At 49.1% G+C, this 24,211-nt stretch overlaps 1 protein-coding gene across 1 annotated transcript in view; it reads right to left on the bottom strand.

Annotated features, from left to right (window-relative positions):
- Positions 1 to 24,211, bottom strand: part of CIB4 (calcium and integrin binding family member 4) — a gene marked incomplete at its 3' end in the record, with an annotated part of 47,896 nt that overhangs the window by 16,373 nt on the left and 7,312 nt on the right. Inside the window, exon 3 of the mRNA XM_079720447.1 lies at positions 23,763 to 23,859. Within this exon, the coding sequence (XP_079576573.1) occupies positions 23,763 to 23,859 (97 nt within the window). The remainder of the gene's footprint in view (positions 1 to 23,762; positions 23,860 to 24,211) is intronic.

The raw sequence follows: 24,211 nt of genomic DNA, 5'->3' as shown, positions 1-24,211 counted from the left end.
TTGTAGTAAAGGTATAGAGTTTATAAGTGAATATATGTATATTATGGGTGCATGCTCCATATTTTTTTATTGCTGGGAATGCATGATCAAAAATGTCTGGAGGTTTCTGATCTAGACTAACCCCCTCATGTCACAGATGTGGAAATGAGGACCTGGGTGGGGGGCTGACTTGCCCAAGGTCATTCAGCAAGCGAGTGGGAGCCCAGGACCCAGGTCGTCTGAACCTGCCTGGTACTGTACCCACCTCAGTGCCTTGCGCCACATAACTATCAAAAGAGAAAGGTGGGGGCTTCCCTGGTGGCGCAGAGGTTGAGAGTCTGCCTGCCAATGCAGGGGACACGGGTTCGTGCCCCTGTCCGGGAAGATTCCACATGCCGCAGAGCGGCTGGGCCCGTGAGCCATGGGCGCTGAGACTGCGCGTCCGGAGCCTGTGCTCCGCAACGGGAGAGGCCACAACAGTGAGAGGCCCGCGAACCGCAAAAAAAAGAAAAAAAAAAAAAAAGAGAGAGAAAGGTGGTGATGAGGCCAAGCATATGACCTGGAAAACCTTTTTTGACAAGAAGTGCAAAAATGGAGCCCAGATTGAAGTCAAAGAAGTGGCCCCTGGCCTCTGAGAGCTCTAGGGTGACAGGAGCAAACGCTGAAGGAGGGAGAAGCCCAGAGGGGAAGGGGAAGGCAGCATGGGGCCATCAGGCCGGGGAATGGTGGAGGAACCAGACTGAGGAACAGGGCAGGTATTGGCTGCAGGGTGAGGGCCAGAGCTGTGTCCGGGCCCTGGAGGCTGCGGTGACCGGTAGAGTTCTCTGTGAGGCCCGGCGGGCACCTGCCAGGAGAGTGTCCCAAGCTTGTCTCTGGTCCAACAATGGCAAGTTCCCTCCCCCCAGGTTTCCCGCGGCTCGCTTCCCAGAGGGAGATCCCAAGGCGCAGACTGCCCCTGTGACCAGGCGTCCCTGGTACACATGCAGCTCCCTGCAGAGGGCTGCTGATGGTGTTGCAGGGAGAGTTTCTAAGGGCCCAGGGGAGGCTGCCTCTGTGCCTCTCCCATCTCTCCACCTGGAGCCAAGTGCCAGCTCAGCCAGAGTCCTCTGGTCTAGCCCAGCCACCAGCAGACAGAAGAACAGCTGGAAAGAGGCAGGAAAGGGAGCACAGTTCCAGTTTACAGGATTCCAGAGTTTTGTTGCTATTACTTTAATAATCTGAAATCTGAACCAATAAAATTTGGGCCCACCCAGAGAGTTATAGTCTGCGTAAAATTTCACACTCATTTAGAAGTCTTCAATCCTCCAGAGGAGGAGGATGACAATTGACAAACTAACGCTTCCGTTTCAAGAATAACATATACCCTAGCGTGAAGGTGTTCTGAACAAGGGAATATAAACATGTCAGTACAGAAACTTATACAGGTAACGGTAGTGCAATCCCTATCTAGGCATGACAAAACTAAAGAAGGCAAACATAAACCCTGAATGCTGGGGATGTTTCTGGAAACACAAACTACAGTTTGTAAATAAAAAGATTTCAGTCCCTGCCAAAACAACTAAGTTTTTTCAAAAAGGTCTTCTCAAAGTTATTGAACAAGAGATTTGATCTGAAGATGAAAGTCAGAGGGAAAATATCTGGACTTAGCTTAAAAACATCTCCTCACCATTTCTCCAGCAAGTGCATAGTCAAAAAGAGCTCTTTACAATTGCTGGAAAAAATTCACAGAAAAATATGCTAGCGATGTCATTTTTCGTTTAATTTTTTAAGTAGTTTAATTTTTAAGATCTCATTTTTTAAAAAAAGGATCAAACAGTATTTATTATTTCATTTAATATTTCTCACTGCTAATTAAACTTTCTTAATTTTTAGTGTTTGGTTTTTTGAATAATGCTTTACTTTTTGCTCATTTTGTCTGCTACCAACTCTTTTAAAAATGATATCATTAATGTTCATATTTTTAAAATTTTAAACAGATGTAAAGCATCTGTTGAGGAAATGAGTGGATGAAGGTATCTGTACATGAGGCCAGCCCCTCCTAGGTCTTGAGCAGAGCCCTTTAGGTTACTGGAGCAGACACTCACTGGGAGAAGTCCTGCCTGAAAGAACCCTCATAGTTGTGAAAAATTGGGTGAGCAGACCCCGTGTCCTGGAAGAAGGGTGTAACGACATCCTTTTAGCGCCTTTGAAAACTTCCCTCAGATACGTCATATTTTTGGATTGGAAGGCTCAATATCATTAAGATGTTGCTTCTTCCCAAATTTACCTGCAGAGTTAATGCGGTTCTAGTTAAAGTCTTCCAGCTGATGTTTCTGTGGAAATTGACAAGCTGATTCTAAACTTTGTATGGAAATACAAAGGGTCAAGAACAGCCAAGACAATCCTAAAGAAGAGGAACAAAGGCTGAAGTACTTATACTACTAGATATCAAGACCTTGCTAAAGCTTTCATAATCAATACAGTGTGGTACTGGTGCAAAGATAGACAGACCAATGGCCTAATAGAAATTCCAGAAACAGACCCATATGTACATGGCTGCCTGATGTATGACAAAGATCACATTGCAGTGGAATAGGGGAAAGGAGAGTTTTTTCAATAAGTGGTATTGGGTTTAGTGTGTATCCATACAGGGAAGAAAGGAATCTTGATTCCTATCTCACACCATAACGCAAAAATCAATCCCAAGATTGATCACAGATCAAAGTGGAAAACCAATAATAGAACTTTTAGATGAAAGCATAGGACAATACCTTCATAACCTTGAGGCAAAGATATTTTAACAATACACAAAAAGCCCTAATTATGAGGGAACAATTTCATAAATTGGAATATATTTAAATTGAGGAGTTATGTTGTTCAAAAGACATCATTATGAGAGCCAAAAGGCAAGCCACAACAATCAATGTGTACTTCAGCAGGTGAAAGGATAACAAACACTGGCACATCCATACAACGGAATACTTCTCAGCAGTAAGTAGATTCATGCAACAATGTGGATGATACTTAAATGTATTTTGCCAAGTAAAAGAAGTCAGGTCTAAGACTACCTATTGTATGAGCCCATTTGTATCATATTCTGGAAAATGCAAAACTATAAGGATGGAAAGCAGCTGGGTGGTTGCCAACAGCTGGGGGAGGGAGACAGAGTTAATTACAAAGAAGCCTCTCAAGGAAATGTTTAAGGTGATGGAACTGTTCTGTACCGTGGAGCTGTGATGACAGATCCACACCTCTATGAATTTGTTTAAACCCATAGAACCGTACACCACAATGAGTGAAGTTTACTGGATGCAAATTAAAAAATTAAAAATTTAAAAAACCCAGTGAACCCAGGATGAAATGCAGACCATGACAAATAAAAGTAACTATATACAAATATATGACAAAACCTCCCTGAAAGGAATTGGGAAGGAGGAACTGACCAAGTAACACGGTGTTTCGACCGGGTACTGTAAGTCTAAAGACAACAAGAACTATAAACCAACACTGTACTCTAGTTGGCAAATTTGTTTCTCACAGGGGTATGGGCTAGCAATTCTGAAGCCACATGGATAGTGAGGTTGAACAAATAGGTAAATAAATAACAGATTATAGGAGCCAAGTTTCTTATTGTCACACTAAAAAAGTTACAAATAAGCAAGAGAGGGAGTGCTAGATAAGCCAGAGACATCAGTAGGAACTCATGGGTATCTAGATAGATGGATAGAAGGATAGATATAGAAATAAATATTGGTGTTTAGTGTACATGGGTTACCACATACACATATATTTTCTAGCTCTGTGCACTAAGTGACTTTACAGTGGTGAAACCTGGAAACATCACCGTAACTAAGTGATGAAAGTTAACATCACTGGTAGTTGATTGTATTGATATTATGTGTCCCCTGATACGATGTGATGAGAAGGGTACGTCACTTCTGTGGCATTGGTTGCATAAATCCATAACCCCAGACTAAGCAAGAGAACACATCTGAAAGACACAAATTGAGGGAGGTTCTACAAAAATACCTGGCCAGTACTCTCCAAAAAATCATGAAAGACAAGAACGGAGGAACTGCCACAGATCAGAAGAGACTAAGGAGACAGGAAGACTAAACGTAATGTAGGATCCTGGAGTGGATACTGGAGCAGATAAAAGATAAATGTAAGAAAACTGGTGAAATCCAACTAAAGTTTGTAACTTAGTAGTGTTCCACCAATTTTAATTTATGATTAGTTTTTCTTTAAATTAATTAATATATATATATATATTATGTCTGTGTTGGGTCTTCGTTTCTGTGCGAGGGCTTTCTCTAGTTGCAGCAAGCGGGGGCCACTCTTCATCGCAGTGCACTAGCCTCTCACTAACGCGGCCTCTCTTGTTGCAGAACACAGGCTCCAGATGCGCAGGTTCAGTAGTTGTGGCTCACGGGCCTAGTTGCTCCGCGGCGTGTGGATCTTCCCAGACCAGGGCTCGAACCTGTGTCCCCTGCATTGGCAGGCAGATTCTCAACCGCTGTGCCACCAGGGAAGCCCCTATTATTCGTTTTGTTAAGTGTCCCATGGTTACATAAGAAAGGTATACAGTATTTGCCTTAATAAATCTTGAAAGCAAGCCTTGAAAGGATTAAACTCATTTCAAGTAACAAGGCTGCATCCAAGAACAAAACTCGGTAACATTTAAATGGATACAACATGAAACACCTAGCAATATGAAATTTACAATGTTCAGATTCCAATAAAAAATCACCAGTCTGGCAAAAAAGTAGAAATATAAGATCCACAACCTGTAGAAAAATCAATGAATAAAAACAGATCCAGAAATGACACTAACGATAGAATAGGCAGGTGCAAATATTAAAACAACAATCATAAATATGCTACATATATTCCAGAAGGTAGAGGAAAGCATGATGAGGAAAAACGATAAATCCATAGATTCAAGAAGCTCGACAGAACCCAAGCAGAAGAAACTTGAAGAAAACTACACCACAACACAGCGTAATCAAATTGCCAAAAACCAGCATAAAGAGAAATATACTGGGGGGTGGTGTGGGAGGACACATACATATAGAGGAACAAAGATAAAAATGACTCGGGCTTCCCTGGTGGCACAGTGGTTAAGAATCTGCCTGTCAATGCAGGGGACACGGGTTCGAGCCCTGGTCCAGGAAGATCCCACATGCTGCAGAGCAACAAAGCCTGTGCACCACAACTACTGAAGCCCACATGCCTAGAGTCGTGCTCCGCAACAAGAGAAGCCACCACAATGAGAAGCCCGTGCACCACAACAAAGAGTAGCCCCCACTAGCTGCAACTAGAGAAAGCCCCTGCGCAGCAATAAAGAGCCAACGCAGCCAAAAAAAAAAAAAAAAAAGACTCTAGATTTGTTGTCAGAAACTAAGCAAGTCAAAAGACATGGAGTGATACTCTCAGAGAGAAAGAAAAAAGGCTCTCATCCAATTATTCTATACCCAGCAAAAATATCTTTCAAACCTAAGGACAAAGGACTTTCTTCTTCCCCCAGACAAACAAAAGCTTAGAGGATTCATCAGCAGAAGACCAGAGCTACAAAAAATATTAAAAGAAGTCCTTCAGGGAGAAGAAAATACCAGAAGAAACTTGGATCTGCACGAAGGAATGAAGAACACCAGAACTGATAAATATCTAAGTAAATATAAAAGATCTTTTTCTCATTTTAAACTCTTTTCAAAGAGACAAATCCACTTACATAGCTGGAAGTTTCAACATCCCTCTGTCAGTAATTGATAGAACAATAGACAAAAAAATCATTAAGAATATAAAAGACTTGAAAAGACTATCAACCAACTTGGCTTACTTGACATTTGATAGAACACTTCACCCAGCACAGTAGTACCCACATTTTTTTCAAATGCACTTGGAACATTTACCAAGATAGACCATATTCTGGGTCTTACAGCAAGTCTCAATAAAGTTAAGAGGATTTAAATCACACAAAATATGCTCTGACCACAACAACATTAAATTAGAAATCAATATCAATAAATTAGAAAATCAATAAATCAAAATCAATAAATTAGAAAGATATCTTGGAAACACTCAAAGTCAAAGAGATCACAAGGGAAATTAGAAAATAATTTGAACTAAATAAAAATGAAAACACAACCTATCAAAATTTGTGGTATTCAGTGAAAGCAGTGTGTACAGGAAAATGAACAGCATTAAGTGCTTCTATTAAAAAAGAAAGGACTTAAATGTTTATTTAAAAAAAAAAAAAAAAAGGCCCTTATCCAATGGTGGGAGTTGGTCACTGGGGGAAAAGAGAGAGGGTCAGGAATTCCAGGTCTATCATCTGGTGGATGATGGAGCCCGTTGTAATCCTGTGCTACCTGGGAAGTGGCTGCCCCTTAGGAAATGGATGAGCTTGTCGCCTGGAGCAGTGGCTTGGAAGCCACAGGTAGATGGAGCTTCTGGGCTGAACTGGAAGTCTTCTCTTCCTTCAACCCTGTTGTCCAGGAGGAATTCCTAGTTCTGGGTCTGAACTGAGTCACCCTTCAGCACTAGAGTAACTCTACCAGAAGGTGGCAGTATTGAGTTGGAGTCATGCAGTCAGTTCTCAAACCCAAAGTGAGTGAGCACCTACTGTGTGCAAGGTGTTGAGTTAGGCTGTGACTATCTCACAGGCAGGTGGCAGGATAGATATTACCATTACGTTTTACAAAGAGAGGACACTAAAGCCCAGAGAAGGAGGACTCAAGCTCCTAAGTCAGTGCTTTGTCTACAGTACTACTCTTAACTGCACTGGGTATGCAATTTTTTTCCAAGAAAAGGTCTCAAAATCGCATTCTTGCACATGCAGAGCAGGCAGGGTTTGAGGCATTACCCTGAGTCCCATGCCCATGCCAGCTGGCAGTTGCTCAGAGGACAAACCAGCATAACTGAAGGATGTGGCTTCCTCAGCTACGGATGAGACACAGGCTCGTGGCCTGAATTTTAAGCCATTGTAGCAAATGCATAGGTGAGTTACTGTGTGCCAGGAACTGACCCAGGTCCCGGGGCCCCCAAAATGCTGGAGACGCCACCTCTGTCTTCCACAGGACACAGGCTAGGCACTTTAAAAAGTCTCTGCAAACACAGACAGGGGAGGAGAAGGTCTGAATCAAGTCCAAGCAGAGCGAAAGAAAAAGAGCTAGGACAAGCTAGCGTTGCTGGGCGGTAGGACCAACAAAGGGCAGGGAGGAGAAACCAGCCAGGAGACAGAGACAGAGCAGGAGCCAAGGCCAGACCAGGCAGGGAGTGACGTGGTGCGACCATGGGAGATGCTGTGGGCTGGGGCTGGATGGGTGGGTGGGCAGGGAACAGGGCAAAGCAACAGGGCCTCCCCTTCCTTCTCCACATGCCCCCCAGCTGTCTCTTCCTCTTCCAGGCTGCCCTGGGGTCACCTAGTTGGATAAAAATATTAAGTAGGGGAGGGCAACAGTGGGGCTTAACCTGGACCCTGAATCCTCAAAGGCCCAGGTTGGCCTGTGTGATCTTCACCAGGTGGAGAGAAGCCTGGCATTCTCATTTCAGGGAAGCTGGGGGTAGGGAGCACAGGGCATGAGAAATTCACTTAGGTGAATGTACTCTCTCTGTTGGCCAAGCCCTGGAGGCATCCTTCCCGCTAGTTGTTTATAAGAAAGGGACAGGCTCTATGTTTCAGATGTTCAACCTTCCTGACGTCTAAAAACAGAGAGGCCTGTAAGGGAGCTGTCTCCTGGTGACAGATGGGTTGGCAGGGACAGGCTGAGGATGTGTCCTGCTGGCAGATGGAGGAGGATCGCTAATGAAACAAATCAGGGGGAAATGCAGTAAAAAATGTTAAATATTATTAAACATCCATGAGACCACGTGGCCTGAACTCAGACCCACCATACCTATCTCTCCCCAGATTCTAGGCCCACAGGTACCTGCCACTGCCCCGAGGGTCCTTCCAGAAGAGCCATCTGCTAGCTTGGAGGAGCCCAGGGGACTGCAGGCCTGAGTTTTTGGGGGTGGCCCAGGGGCCTGGCATTGTGCTGTAGGAGGCTTGAGGTGGAGAATGGAGGAGCAGAGGTTCTGGAGTCAGACTGACTCTAAATAAAGTCATAACTTTTTAGTTGACATCTACAAGATTCTGGTATCTTGCAGATTTAGAGGTTAATATGATTTCAATTTTTCAATAGTGTAACTTGCCCAAGCAAAAAAAGAAAAAGAAGAAAAGAAAAAAAAAAGGGAAGCAAAAGACCAATTGTCCCCTCACTTATTTATCAAACCTATTACAGGAGACACAAAACTTACATTACAGAGAAGTGTCTATTCACATCTGTACATCAGCATTTTAACAGCTTGAGATCAACTCTACAGTGTCTTACAACACATTAAACAATATTCAAGTTCTTGGGTAACGAGAATAACAACAAGACAAGCTGTGTGAACTTGGGCAGATCGTTGAGCCTCCCCTTTTCCCCATCTGTAAAATGGGCAGAATCATAACTTTGCTCCTGGGGTTTTATGGGGATCAAATGAAATCATATTTGCCAAACGCCTTGTGCTGGCAGGTCCACAATAAACTTTATCATTAGTAATTCTCTCCACCCAACTTCACTGTCCCCCGCCTTCTGCATCACCAGCCTCACCAGCACCCCCAGGGACTGGCAGGGCTATGGATTTAAAGCTCCCAAGTAAAGATGTTACCTGGGCCAGCATGTTGCCAGTTGCTGACCCTGCCTGCCAATGGGCACAGAAATGTTAGTTTTGGCTCCCATGGGTGTCTATAGGGACAACTGCTGACTACAGCCAGAGGCATCACCTCCAAGTGAAATCTCCAGGGCACTCAAAGGAGAGCCGCTTTGGTGAGAAGAAGGGGGCTCACGTGTTGAGGGCTGACCTCGGCATAACCTCATTTTGCAGTTGACGATAAGGAATCACAGAGAAGCTAACACACCGGCTGTGCGGCTGAGTCCCACAGGGAGCTTTAATCGAAATTCACCTTCCTTAACCCACCGGTGGCTTTGAGTCGGTACCTCTAGGGGCAGGGCCCAAGAATCTGTGCCTTAGTAAGCTACGCACGTACTACGCTAAGTGACCTGGTCAAAGTCACAGTGCTAATAGACGGCAGAGACGTGACATCAGATGCTGTCTACCCCACTCCCCTGCCCCGTACTGTCCTTTCCAGGACACGGCTTCCCACCCAGCAAAGACCGGGGTAGGGGTGTACAGCGCAGGCAACCTCTAGCCTCGCTCCAGGGCAAACATCCAGCCTGAAAACACATGTTTTGCAGAGACACCTCACAAAGCTCCCTTCTGCTCCCTCTAACTTCCCTCCACCCCAGCCTCTCCCCGCGGCCAACAGGCTGTGGCCGGGCCCTGCAGAGGCAGGCAAGTTACATCACCCCAACCCACGTGGGCCTCCCTCTCCTGCTCTCTCATCACTCACAGTCACCTCCACCTGTGACAAACTGTCTCTCCTACAAACATGTCCTTTAACTGTTTTCCCTCTAACTTCCCTCGTCCAATTTCTGCCAGATTTATTTAGGAAATGTTTCCATTTACCACCTTAGCCCTTCTGATGGAAACCACTTCTACCAGAGCACCAAATAAAGTGCTATTGTTGAATGAATGACTCCCTGGGTCAGTCCTCTAGCTTTGCTGTTTTATGGAATTACTAGGATAACAAGAAAAAAATTGCTATTTTTCTGTGGAAAAAGCAAACAAAGTTCCAAACAGCCAATATGAAAACCCGTTAAAACACAATCTGTACCTGTACTTTAAAGGCAGGTTGTGCAAAGCGGGAAACGGTGGCTAAGGCGATGATGTCACCCCAGGGCAGACCAGGCAGCAGACAGTTCAGAGAAGAGCCCAGATCGGGAGCCACTCTGCTTCTCATGGGAGCGGGAATGGAGCGGCAGGGCTGCCCTGGCCCCAGCCCTCCTGGTGCCGGCCCGCTGTTTATAAGCTGCCTTCCTGTCTATAAGCAGGAGGGCTCCTCAGATGGTGTCGGGGCTGCTTTGCAGCTGTTTGGGGACACTCACCCCAGGCACCCTGGGAACATGTTCCCCTGTGAACTCTGTAAAATGTGTATCTTTGCGTCAGGATGACAATTTCTCTTTTATTAATACATCTAAGTGACAACGGTTGATCTATTTTGCCCCTCACTTTGAATCAACTGATATAAACTGAAATGGGCTCACACCACAGCCCCCTCTGTCACCCACAGCTGCTACTCTCTCTCCCTGTGATGCCCAGTGAATCTTTAAAAATCCAAACCAGAGCAACGCAAAGGTCCTGTGTTATTTCAGTCCCTGATATTTTGGATTATTGGACTTTTGAAACCCCCAACTTCCTATTCTGCTCTTCCTCCCGTATCCTGGGAACATGGGTCCACCCCCAGCAGCCTGCCCTTGACTGCTAAGGGCCCAGCCAGCCAGCCATGATTCATCATCACCCAGGCATTCATTGAGCACCTACTGTTGGCCAGACCTCTGGGCACTACACCTTATCCATACTCTCCCTAGGGCCCAAGGAGAGAAGCAGGAAGGAGAGAAACTTGTTAAACATTTACTGTATATCAGGTGCTATGTCATTCACATGCACGTAAGTTGTCCCATTTATCCTTTAAATCAACCCGAGCAACAGATATTGTTAAGTTCATTGTATAGATGAAGAAAACCAAGGAGCAGAAAGCTTTTATAACTTCACCAAACAAAAGGAAGAACAAGAATGTGATCTCAGGTCTGTCTGACCCTCAGACCTGAGCTCTTTGCATAGAGTGTGTTCCAGGAAGATGCTGGATCAAAATGAAAACAAATAAACAAAAAAACGCACACAGATATGTCAAGCCCCTGGGTCACCACAGGGATTCAGGCTGAGAGCCAAGAGCATGCTTATGGCTGGTGCTGATGCGGCTCAAGAGGACCAAGAGGAGGGGTGAAAAGTGTCCCACGAATCCTGGCATTTGAGGGGGTGTGAGAGGATGAGCTGATGCTGGCTCACAGGAGCCACTGGGAGTTCTGCAGCCCCCGCCGCATGGCACATCTGGGGAAGTGCTCACACAATACCCTCATGGAGGATGGAGGACATGGACTGGACGACGCACACAAGTGCCTATTGAAAAACCACATGCAAAATGCCATTTATGCATCTATGTCAACTTGGAGAGTGGTCTCTAGCGATGTGTCACAGGGCTCTATCTTTTATCACTGACTTGGGTTAAGGATATTTAACAGCCCAGTTTTTTATTTTGTGCCCCCCCAATGAGATGTCAATGTTTTTCCGTGTGGTTACATAGTCAATATAATTATCATTTTAATGGTTGCAGAGTTCAAATTCCCAGAGTGGACGGTCCTATCTATCTCATGCCTCCAAGGAGAACCTGGAAATCTAAATAGGAGAATAATTTTTTTTTTTTTTCCGGTACGTGGGCCTCTCACTGCTGCGGCCTCTCCTGTTGCGGAGCACAGGCTCCGGACGCGCAGGCTCAGCGGCCATGGCTCACGGGCCCATCCGCTCCGCGGCAATGTGGGATCTTCCCGAACCGGGGCACGAACCCGTGTCCCCTGCATCGGCAGGCAGACTCTCAACCACTGCGCCACCAGGGAAGCCCAAGAGAATAATTTTTTAAATATAAGGAAAATAATACATGAGGATGTTTATTGAAAAATTATTTATAGCATCAAAAAATACATATCCAAACCTGGAAACAATGTTAATGGCCTGCAATGAGGGGATGGTTTAGTAAATCAGAACTCAATGCAATTATGCAACCATTAAAATGATGCCAACACAGACCACATGGCAACACGAAGAAACATTTTGGCCTAATGGAGAAAAAGCACAAAATAAAATCATATCTGTTTGTCTACAGTGATGTAAAATAAAGTGTGCCTGGGGGAAAAGTGGCAAAAGAAAACAGAAAAATGACAACTTCTGTTAGGATGGTTGGGTGCTAAGGAATTCATTTTTAGAAAATGTATTTTAATGTCAACATACGATTTTAACAATAAATAAAAAGGAAATTAAAAAAGAACGTAAGTTCCAGAGGCAATTTGCTAAGCAAGCGAACAAATGTTTCTTCCTAAGGGGTTGGAAGCAAGAGCTTTGCTTCTCTTTTCTGCTTTGCTCTCTATGGGGCAAGGGCTGGACTCCAGGCAGATCTAGACTCGTCTCCCAGACCCAGAGAGCCTCCTCAAGGCCCGGCAGGGAATGCTCCTGAGAATGGAAGTTCGGTGGAAGGAGGCCCCAGGTCATCTCATGGTCTCTGCCTGTACCTTTCCAGATACATTTCAAAATATGCAGCCATAGGTTGGTAACTAGCAAGTAGTGAGCAATTTTCATTTTTCCTGATAATTCTACCAGGTTTTAAGAGCATTGTCGGCTCTCTTGCGCTGCCGTCCTACCCTCTTGGTTGGTAGGCCTGGGAAAGCACCGTGGTCCCCGGCCTCTCTTTCTGCCTGCTGGTTCTGAGGCCTCTCTAAGCAGGATGGCATCTGAGGATGGAGGCGGAGCCACTTCGGTCCCCTCTCCCAGGTGAGTCTCCCTATTCTGGGAGGCCCTTTGCCCAGGAGAGCAGGAGCAGAAGCATCTGGCCAGGCAGGGCACTGCTTGTGCAGCGCAGGAACTGGGCCCTGACCCAGAGCTGCCCAGCCAGCTGTTCTTGCTGACTACCCTCCTGAAGGGGGGCTGCTTGAGTCCTGGGGGTACTCATGGGGCGGGACAAGGGAGAGGCTCTGGATCCAGAGCAGCCAGGGGGCAGGATGAAGTTGGTGCCTCCAGCCATCTCCGAAGAGAACCTGTTTCTGATGTTCTCCTTTTCTGCTGCCTGAGAAGTGGCGTCTGGGTCACGGCAGCTGCTTCAGTTCCCCTCAGCACTGGGTCAGCCTGCTGGGAGCACTTCCTCTGGCATTTGGCCTCAGGGAGAAAGAGGGAGGTGGGTGACTCCTCTCACAGAGCCTGGCCGGGGCTCAGGATGCAGAGACTTTCAGCCGATGGAAGGACACTGACGGTCTCTGCTTCAACTTCCTGGGCAAGCGTCCCACCCACAGCTGAAGCCTGGTCCCCCGACACTTCATCCCAGGAGCTCAGCTGGAAGGCCTCCAGGGACAGGGAGCTTGCTCCATCCTTAATGAGCCTAGTCTTGCTTCCAAGAGTGAGATCTGTTTAGGAATTTTAGCCCCAGGGTCACTTTTCCCTTGCACCTTAGGGTTACCCTGGGAGCCCATCTAATTCCTCCTTCACCCTCCAGCAAATTCGTAAAGAGGGTTACATCCTCCCGAGTCTTTCTTCAAGGGAAACACCCCCATTTCTCAGCAACCTTCCCAGTGGTGTGGCTTTGGGTCCCTCCACCAGCCTGGTGGCTATCCAGGGACACTGCTCCCGTCCATCTAAACCCTGGTGTGAGGTTGATGCTCGTGTTTAAAGACGCCCCATGTGGAACCCTCTTGCACTGTTGGTGGGAATGTAAAGTGGTGCAGCCACTATGGAGAACAGTATGGAGGTTCCTCAAAAAACTAAAAATAGAAATACCATATGATCCAGCAATGCCACTCAGCAACCCCACTTGACAATAGCCAAGACATGGAAGCAACCTAAATGTTGACAGATGAATGCATAAAGAAGATGTGGGGTATATATATGTGTATATATATATATTTATATATATATAAAGGAATACTACTCAGCCATAAAAAAAGAATGAATTAAAGCCATTTGCAGCAACATAGATGGACCTAGAGATTATCATGCTAAATGAAGTTAAGTCAGAAAGAGAAAGACAAATACCGTATGGTATCACTTATATGTGGGATCTAAAATTCAAGACAAACAAACATATCTGTGAAACAAACAGACTCACAGACATAGAGAAACGACCTGTGGTTGCCAAGGGATGAGCGTGGGAGAGGGAGGGACTGGGAGTTTGGGATTAGCAGATGCAAACTCTTATATATAGGATGGATAAACAACAAGTTCCTCCTATATTGCAGAGGGAACTATATTCACTATCCTGTAATACACCATAATGGAAAAAAATATGAACAAGAATATATATATATATATATATATACACACACACACACACACACACACATGTATAACTGAATCACTTTGCTGTACAGCAGAAACTAACACAACATTGTAAATCAACTCTACTTTAATTAAAAATTAAAGGAAGAAAAGACTCAGAGGGGTCCCCCCACTCAGAGGGGCACAGACGCTCCCTGCCTCCAGGTGCTATTCCTCTCTGAAGCTGCCTGAAATCCCATCCACCTGCCTGTTGCATTCAGGATTTTCACAGCCATCTTCTCACGCAGGCTGCATACAAACCCTCCGAGGTAGGCAGGGCTGCTGTCATTAGGTCCATTTTTCACCTGGGGAGAACTGAGGTCACACACAAAATGCAAACTCCAGTCCAGGACTTTGAACAACAAGCCTGATGTGCCTGGGAGACTTGAGGGGCCGCTGTATCCTGGGGGCCTCATCCAGTGCCCAGCACACAGAAGGGGCCTGTGTTCTGTTATGGGCTGAGGCCAGAGCTAAGAAGAGGGGAAGCTCCCTCTCAGGGCCTTTTGTGGCTGGGCCTGCAAGGGGCCCGGCCTGGCCTTCTGCCTGGGTGAATGGGTCCAGCTGTGCGGAGCCGTGGTGGCCTAGAGCTCCAGGCAGGCGACACCAGCCCTCCCCCACACCCGTGCCGCTGGGAAGCAGAGGCAGCAGGGGCCCAAGGCCTGCAGGGGGTTGAAAATCCTGGGAACAGAGCCCCAGCCAGCCCAGCCAGCACCTCATTAGGAGGCCCGAAGCGGGGAGGGGGTGCTTCAGGAACAATGTTGTTTATTTTTCTATTTTTAAACAAGCCTGAGGTCTCTGGGGCCACAAATGAAGTTATCAGAAAAGACATGAGTGGAATAAAGCCTCAAGCCAGCAGGCTGAGAAGGGCCCTGGGGACCAGGACTCTTGAAAAGCTGAGATGGGGTTTGTTTATCTTGTGCTCTGAGAGCGCAGGACTGGGACCAAGGTGCTGGACAAGCATGTCCCCAAGCCCACTGCAGCCTGTTCCCTCTGGGCCACTGGGGAATTCGGGTGTGAGCTCTGCTTTCAAAATGATCCCCTCAGTGTCACCTGCTGTGGGGAGGGAGGAGACACCACCTCTGGAAGGAAGCCCAGGTTCACTTCTCACCTTGGCCACGTGAACGCCTATCCCAGTGGGCAGGAGCCGGTCGGTGCACTCAGGGCACCTGGTCCCTGCCCAGCCACTGCTGGCTCTGCCACCGACAGGCCCTCCACCTGCCACAGCCTCTGCTTTCTCCTCCAACAACGCGCTGGTCAACCTCGTCTTGACTCCCAGGTAGCGCGCACGGGGAGAGCGATGGGATGGTGTGTGTACCTGGAGAGGGCTGGGCACGCATCTCACCGGATCCCCGATGCCCTAAAAGGGGGCTTGCCCTTCCCATCTCAAAGGTGAGGAAGTCGAGGCTCTGAGGAGTTGAGTGACTTGCCCTGAAGCGTTAAGATTCAGGCCCGCCTCGTTCTGGAGTTCACTCTCCCTCCGCGGGGCAACTGCCTCGCAAGTGCTCTTAGGAGATTTGAAATTTGAGAGAAACATGGATCATTGACAGAATGAATTAAAGGCCTAGGTGGGTGTGGCTGGATGAGAAATACCTCTCAGAAGTAAGAGATGTGATAAGAAGCAAAGCAAGGAGGACTTGAGGTCAACGGTCCTGGTTTGATTCTGCTTCGAACTGCAGACAGTCACCATAGCTACCTCCCAGGGTCAGCGACAGGCTCCAATAAGATGAGACATGTGAGGCCGTAGGGGACGGCCAAGCTCTGTACAAATGAACATCAAACGCTCTCCAGCTCCGCTCCCCGCCCCTTGTCCCCTGCCACAATGTGAAACATGGGTCCAGCAAATTGCACCCAGGCGAGCAGGGGGAGGGCTACACATTGCCTCCTTCTAGAGGTACCAACCAGAGGCCTCTGCAAGCACAGAATCATCCATTGGGGTGCACTGGGGGAAGGGCTGCCCTTGGCCATCCCACAGGCTCCCTCCAGCCCCATCGCCCCCAGCTTAGGGGCACTCCTGTGACTTGCCCTGGAGTCTAGATAGAAAGTTGAGGCCAAGGAGGAGGGAGTTAGCCCACGGCCAGTCAACCAGAGGAGGGAAAAGCTAAAACCAGCACACAGGGCTCTCCCCTACCGTCCAGGCTTTCCTAACTACCTGTGAGGGAGGCATTACGCATCCATTTGGAAGGTGAGGAAACTGAGGCCCTGAGAAGAGCAGTGACGCGCCCAAGGCCGCTGGTGTCTCTGCTGCAGCCAAGGCTGGAGGCCAGATCCCATCGGTCTGCCGCTGGCTGCTCAGGCCAGAGCAGAGACTGCGGCCTACATCACTGAGCTTTTTCTGAAACGAACCACTTCTTAATTCTTTGGCTGAATGTCTAAATAAGGATTTTTGCCAATTCTGAGCCCTGCTAACTGATGAAGTTGTCAGAAAAAGATCTAATGATGCTTGAAAATGCCGGGAGCGAGCCAGCTGCCAGATTGCCCTCCCAGCTCTGACTCCACATCAGGGAATTAGGACCCTCCCTCTCGGGGTGGGGGGTGGGTAGTGAGTGCTGGAGGTTGAGACTCCGCTGCCTTTCATCAACTGTGTGACCCCTTTGATCCTCTGCTTGCGGGCTGTAAGTGAGGATAACTTTGAGGATTAAATGAGATGATGTGTGTGCGATGCACAGCACAGATTTCAGGGCAGGCTGGGATGGCAGGGAGTGGGGCAGGGAGGCTGCTGTCTGAACTCTGCTGAATGGACAGAGGTGGCCCTGCCTACAGCCCTGGGTGAGCGAGAGCTGCGGTTGCCAGTTCCATGTGGGGAGGCCCCAGGTCACCCCCAGTATTTATCTTGGGAGGGAGGGCTGGGAGAGCCAGCGGGCTTCTCTCCGATGAGATGAAAGGCTCAGAGTGACCTCAGGCCCTGTGAGGGGGGGCCCTGGGGTGGGAGCCTGGGAGGCTGGGCTGGGGTGCTTGGCAGGCCAGGCCCGGCCCTTTGTTCTCTCTCCTTTCTCAGTGGAACATTTGTTCACGCGGGAGTCCGGGCACTAGGGGTGGGGCCTGGCTTGGGGACTAGGGAATCCGACAATTCCCAGGCCTGCCTCAGGAGCCTGAGAGGCTGGACTCTGGGAGGGGCCCTCCCGAACGAGTTGGACCTAAGTGCAAACCTCCCTAGTACACGAGACACACATGTGTCATCTGCCACCCAAGGGTGGGCTTGGCAGGTGACCCAGTGGAGATGGGAAAGCCATTCCCCCTTCAATCACCAACTGTCCAGACCGCCAGCTCCTTCCCATTCTCCTTCCTCCCCCTGCTACATGTACACACATGTAGACATACATACACACACCCACACGTGTTGCCTGCTTGGAAACCTTGACTTCAGCCTCCCTAGTAGATGAAGACGTATGGAGAAAAAACAGGTCTTGGATGCAAATGCATTTTTCCAATTGTGGGGCTGTGGATAGAGCTTTTAACTTAGACTCGGCCTCCTCGCCTGTAGTGTAGGGAGGTACGCTGTGCTTCACAGACGTGGTGAGAAGCAAACAAGGCAGAGTACGAACAGGACTTGTAACCAAGAGGCGCTCGACTAATGTCAGTGGACATTTGGGGCTGGAAAGTAGAATTGCTATAACCATCCAATCTGCTTCTTTGTTTTTTCAACAAGCCAGGGAGAATATCTAAGGGGAGGGAGGGGTTCAGGGCAGTGGTCTAAATACAGCATGAGGATTATCACTGGGTCCAGCTGTCCTGGCCTGGGCCGTGGGTGAGCAAGAGAGCCCCACCCGCTCCTGGCCTGCTGCCTTCCCTCCTTGCCCAGTTCTCTGCTCTCTGGCTGAATGCGGTGCACTCAGAGGACAGCCTCGAGCTCATGGGAGCCAAGAGGTGAATGTTAGGGGCAGGCAGGCCAGCTCCTCAGCAGGGATCAAATCTCAGTCGGAGCTTCCCGAGGATGTGGTGGGAATTCAGAACGTGGAGCATGGAAATAGCCTGGCTGGCGCGGGAGGTGTGGGTTCTAACCTTGGCTCAGGCTCTGACGGGCCCTTGACCTTGGACAGTCATGTCCAATCTGTGGGCCTTAGATTTTTCATCTGTCAAGGCGGCCATGAAAAGGCTCTGACAAAGCTGGTCCAAAACTGCACTAGGAAGACCCCCAGTGTCAGTCACTGCGGTCCCTCCACCCCAACCTCTTCTCACATGGACAGGTGGATTCAAATTCTTCCTGGGTGTGCCATCACCCATGGAAGAAGAGAACCCAAAGGCCTTTCGGACCCCTTCTAGCCAGAGACTCCGCCAGACGAGGCAGATTTATAATAACAGAGTTTTCACTGGACCGATTGCTTACCCCCTTTGACCCTCTGCTTCCCCAGCTGTCAATGCAGATAATAACTCAGCCAGCCGAGGGCTGCCCGGAGAGTTGAGTGCAGCGCCCAAGTGCTGAGCCCTGACCCTGGCCCAGCCACGGGGCAGTACTAGGGAGGTCCTTCCCTGGCCCCTGGGGAGGGGTGCTGTGCCCAGACTTGCCTGACTGCCCCAGAAGCCGCACAGCATTCTAAGAAGTTGGGAGGGGACGCCAACAGCATGACCAAGGTGTCTTGGGCTGAGTCTCTCTGGGAGGGACTGTGTCCACCTTGTAGCCTTTGTGAGCCTCTCTGGGTCCCAGCATTGAGCACCGGAGTCGAGAATATTGCAAAGCCCCCAAGGCTTGTGATTCTCCTGTTTCTTCTTATCCCTGAATTTGCTGAGAAAAGGCCTTCCTAGCCCCCAAGACCTCACTCCGTATACAACATATAGTAAATGCTTAATAACTGCTTCTGGGGTGAATGGATAAGGACCGGGTGTGGGAAGCCCTATTCATCAGACTCCAAAAAATGTCTCTGCTCCGTGGGAATTGCCCTCTGATAATCAACAGGACAAAGAGTGACCTTTCCCAGGGGTCCGTGGGGAGGGAGGGGGCTCCCCGAGCAGCCTGGCTGGGCTGGAGGGCGGTGTGGGGACGGTAGGGGAGAGCAGGGAGCGAGGCTCTGAGGATACCAGCCAAGTGGAGCATCTGGGAGGTGGGACGTGGAGAGCTCTCCAGGAGAAATGTTTGGGGGCAGCTGCTGTCTGTGTGGAAGGTTCTGAGACAGCAACAATGAGGAGTGGGTGTTTTGGAAACATTTTTGAAACGTATTACTGAACATCAGGAATGCAGGTGTCTATCCTGGATAAAGATAGCAGGTTGAACCCTTGCATCTATTTTCATTCCCTTCCGACACCCACTAAAATTATAGTAAAGCAGTCTTTAGAGGCGTGACCCACAAAGACAGAGAGGACACAGGGGAATAGCAGCAGTTACCCAGTGATTCTTCCCCAGCTGGGCTCCAGGATCCTGACAGCCAGAACTTTACTCCTGTTCTTGACCGTCCTCAAGAAATGGCCCCTTCAGCTCACCCTTAGGGAAGCTCCCAGTCGATGAACCCCACCCAGAGACTGGAGCTCTGAAACAGCTTTTTAGCAACCACCTCCCACTCTTAATTATGAGCAGACAGTTACCAAGTACCCAGGGAAGGCTTCTGACATGAGAGATGGTGACCCAAACAAGCTAGTGGAAAAAACACCTTGGATTACAAATTGGAGAAGACATTACACCCAGTAAAAATGAGAGCATACTATTAAAAGAAAGAGAAATAAACAGAGAATAAAAATGAGCCCTTGGAAACGAAAATCATGATGGCAGAAGTGAAAAACTAAATTGGACATGAAGATAAAGTTGAGGAAAGCCCCCAGGAGAAAGAGCAAAGGGAGGAAGATGAAATATACGCGAGAAGAGATGGGAGTGAGTTTATTGCAAGCTATTCTAAGCAGCCTATAAGCAGGCCTCCGAAAGGCTCAGAAAAACTGGGGATAGATGGAAACCAAGCTGGAGCTGAAACCTTAGGAGCCATACCTGGAACGTCTCCTGACACCTCGGACGGGTTCCCAAACTTCTCAGTGCTTTTACAGAGTTGATGCTGGGATAAAACGTAGTAGGCACCAGGCTGTGCACAGACCATCTGCCTGCAGGAACCCCAGAAAGGGAGGTGGGAAGAGGCCGGAGGTGAGCGGTGGCCCTGTTCAGTGTGGGAGCTTCCACCAGACCCCCTGTGAGACCCCAGTATCTTGCCCCCAGGTCTTGCTGCTGGCTGTCCTGGTCCCAGAAACTAGAAACCCAGGCGGGTCACACCATGCCACTCCTCATCCGTGTTTACAGAAAGCAAGATCGTTATTTACAAGAACAGAAACACTGAGCTAATTCACTTCTAAATACACCAAACAGAGTGGCAGACAAAAAGAAAACAGAAACTTCTCCGTAAAAAGGGGCAGTGCATCCTGGCCCAGCAGGGCCTTCCTGTGGCCAGGCTTTTCCGCTAGCCTCTGCTGCCCAGGCCGCTCTTGCTCTGCCCTCCGCTGACAGACAGACGCTTCCCAATATTAACCAACCTACTTTTTCCACGAGTGAATCCAAGTTAAGAAAACAGAACTTTCTTCCCAGATCACTCAGGACCCTGAGCCAAGTAATACCAGTACCCAGAGCTCCCTGGGGCCCCGTTCTCAATGCTTTTCCAGAGATGTGTTCTGGGCAGGGTGAGTCACCCAGCTCCCATCCTTGGGGCCGCAGAGGACACGGGGACACTTGGGGCCCCACCTCCCACCAACCCTCTCCTTGCTCCTTTTGGGAAGTCAGCTTTCTGCTTCGACCAAGATAGGAAAGGCACAGAAGGAAACTTGAGTCCTGGATCTAAAACCCCAAATGCTAGTCTGAGGACCAGGCATGATCAGGGGCAAAGTTCCTGACAACCAGTAACAGAGGGAGAAAAATAAGAACAAAAATGGATGTATGTGGAGAGAACTGTTATTGCTTCTGGGATTAGATCCTTCTTACGTTTTTGTTCTAAAATGAACACCTTTTAAAAATGAAATGATGATTGTGGAGACACGTTTTAAGTCCTTACTTGGCAAAATTGGAAAGTTGGCATTTCTAGCTATTCCTTCCTCAAAATAATAAATTTTTGAGTGGTTGGATTTTATCGGACTATGAAGTCCAAAGTCTGGGACACACTGTGGTAGATGACACAAAGGAGAGTAAGACCAAGCTCCAGGGCAGAATCAGAACCTCAGACTCAGAGGGTGAGGAGGGCACCAGTGCACGCAGTCCAGTCTCCTCTGATACCCAGGTGTGTGCTAGAGCACCCCAGCTGAATGCTTGGCCAGCCCCTCCTTGGTGCCCATCAGGGACAGGGAGCTCATTCCCTCTGCATGCAGCTCTGATGATTACAAAGTGCTTCCTTCTACTGTGGAGAAACCTACGGCCTTGGACCCATGCCTATGCCTGGGAGCACCTAGAGCCAGGCCTTTCACTTGCAGGAAAACAGCTCCACGCTGCACCCCTCCCTCCTAGTCTTTTGCTGGAGTCTATTTGCTTCCCCCTCACCCTCAATCATCCCTTTTGTGAAGTGACTTGCTTGAGATCACTTGTCTAGCAAGTGAGTTCAAAGCCAGCTCTTCCGGTCCTGGCCCTATGCCCTGTCCCCTAGTTCTCTAGATGTGGCAAAGGCTCAGCGTCCTCAATTCATGAAATGGTACTGGTTGTCCAGAACCAGTTGGAAAAGCAACAAAGAAACCAAAATGGGGAAGAAAAAAAAAAGCAACAAGCAAAAAAGTCAGTGTGATCCCAATAAACACTTATATATCCACATGAAAAAAAAAGTGTGGAAAGAAATAAGGCAAGATGATCATGACAGTCATAACTTGAGGTAGGCTACGTGATGCTTTTTACCATATGTTTGCTTTTCTGTCTGTGTTTTCCAGTTTTTCTGCAATGATGTGGTTTTTATTTGTAGGATAGAATAAAATAATGACCGTTTAGAAGGATGAAATCAGAAATGTAAAATTAATCTCATCCCAAGACCCCATCTCAGTCCCCAGCCACTGTCCAGTGAACAAGCTCCTGGGGCTCTAGGGCTCCAGAGATGATCCAGATTGTGACCTTGCCCTGGGCCGGGGGTCCGCCCACAGACCCTCACACATCACAGCCCTTTACAGCAGCCTGACATTTCTGCTGCATCGGCCCCCAGCCCTTGTCTGCCAAATGATGAGCCCGCGGCCAAGCAGACCCCAGACCACCCGGGGTTGTTGCCCAAGCGCTCCCGCCCATCTGCCCCTCCTCCATTCTTCTCCAGCCTTGGTGGCCCCACCCCAGACCCCAGGTGGAAGAAAAGGGAGAGGATGGCGAGCAAAATGGAGGCTGCAGAGGACCATGGCTCGTCCTTGCCAGGCCTGTTACACAGCACAGGGTGTGCATATTGTTTTACAGACCGGAGATTAAACTTAGAGGGGAGATGTGTCATCCGTGGAGTGTGATGGAGCTGGGCCCGGACCCAGCCCTCTGACCTAGCCCAGTGCTTTCTCCTCTGGGGCTCAGATCAGAGCCCCCAAGCGTGACTAGGGTGTGCTGGGTCCATCCAGAGTGCTGGGGCCACTGGTCATGCAGCACCCTCCGTGCCAGCCCTCTAGGGCGTGTCTTTGCCAGCTGCTCCCCAGCGCGCCTGACAGCCCCAGACACATGTCAGCCCCGAGCCAAGCCCTGATTGGAAGTGCAGGCCCGGCCGAGGGGTCAGAGTCCTGCCTGACTTCCAGGCTCTGCCGTGTCATGTGGCCCTGGCTGAGCTGTTTCCCTCTTGGGGACTCAGTTTTCCGATGGATAAAACCAGAGTGAAGAACATTGCAAAGTGACTAGACTGGTGGTTTCTAAGTTTCTTTCCAAGCTTAGCATTCAGATATTCTGGCACCGAACAGTGACACCACCTCCCGTCCAGGGAGGGGAGGTCAGAAGCTCCCCATGCAGCCTTGCCTTTGGGCTGCCCCTCAGCCTGGCTCCCGGAGTGGACAGTCTAGGTCTGAGAGAAGTCCCCCACCTTGTGATTGAGTGTTTGCGGGGGTGAGGGTGTGCAGGGCTGTGTGTGTGTGAGGAGGGGGTCCCCGGACGACAGGCTCCCCATTTTGCATCTGGGACAGACACATTCTCCAATGATGTCACCTTTTTGAGGATTCTGCTCTCAGCTCCCCCCGAGATCCCATACCCCTTCTGGTTCCCTTGTCTCCTCAGTTCCGGACTCTACTGCAAGTCCCGGGCTCTGCGTTCCTTCTCGGTCTCTGCCCTAGAGCAGGTCTGTCACTTCGGAGGGGCCGTCCCTCCCCCGCCCAGCGTCTCTCCCTCAGAACCCCTCCTGCCACCCCGCCCCCGCCCTCTTTAAAGAGGCGCCCACAGCTCTCTGAGCCTGTCTTGTTCCAGACAGAAATGAAGATGGGTTCTCATCGTACAATGACACCTTCAAACCATTATTCTGCCAAGATCCGAATGAAAAATCAGGAAGCCTGACACTGCTGTGATTTGTTAACCTGGCATTGCCTCTCTATGCTTTGCACAAAGTTTAATTAAAATCTCAGCAGTGATTGGGGAGCCCTTTTATCATGCACCTCTGGGCTCTTCCAGGCACCCTGGGGGAAGGGCAAGCTCTTTTCACAACAGGAACAAAAGCTCAAGGACGGTCCCTAAAAGACTGGCAGATCGTGCAAAGCACAGCCTGTTGGAGTGCACAGGGCCTCAGGGAGCACGTGGAATCTGAGCCGCCCCACCACTCCACCCATTTCACAGGTGAGGACACTGAGACCAGCACTTTCCGCGCCTCAGCAGATCCCAGTGAGGCCGCCCCCACCCCCTCCACCCCACCCCGTGGACTCACCCTCAGAGCTGGCAGGGAGCTGACCTGGTCCATGGTCAAGGTGGCCTCCTTGTAGTACTTCCCGGGGGGACAGAGCTTCAGGAAGGAGTCGTGGATGCTAAGAAGAGAGGCGTGGGGGGCTGGGAGTGGGGACCGGCCGGTCCCCTCTCCCGCGGGCTCTCTTTGGAGGAAGGGGACTCAGAACTAACTGACACAGAGAAAGCAGTTATAGATCATTCCACCCTTCCAGAAACATGCCTGGTGCTCCAGTGTGCCCAGCGCACCGTGGTGGATGCAAAGATACGCCAGGCTCGAGGAAAGGTATGTGAATGCGCTCTGTAGCCTGAACACAATCTACAAGTGCACCGGAAGGGATTTCTGTTCTTTCTCGCTCCAGTCCCTCATTTACGATGGAGAAACCAGCAGGGCCTTGGGGATGCCAGCATGCCGTCCCAGGCCATCTGTCCAGC

The sequence above is a fragment of the Hyperoodon ampullatus genome (genome assembly GCF_949752795.1).
Source record: "Hyperoodon ampullatus genome assembly, chromosome: 15".
Taxonomy (NCBI): domain Eukaryota; kingdom Metazoa; phylum Chordata; class Mammalia; order Artiodactyla; family Ziphiidae; genus Hyperoodon; species Hyperoodon ampullatus.
The sequence above is the reverse complement of the archived record's forward strand: the minus strand, read 5'-3'. Positions and strand labels throughout refer to the sequence as shown.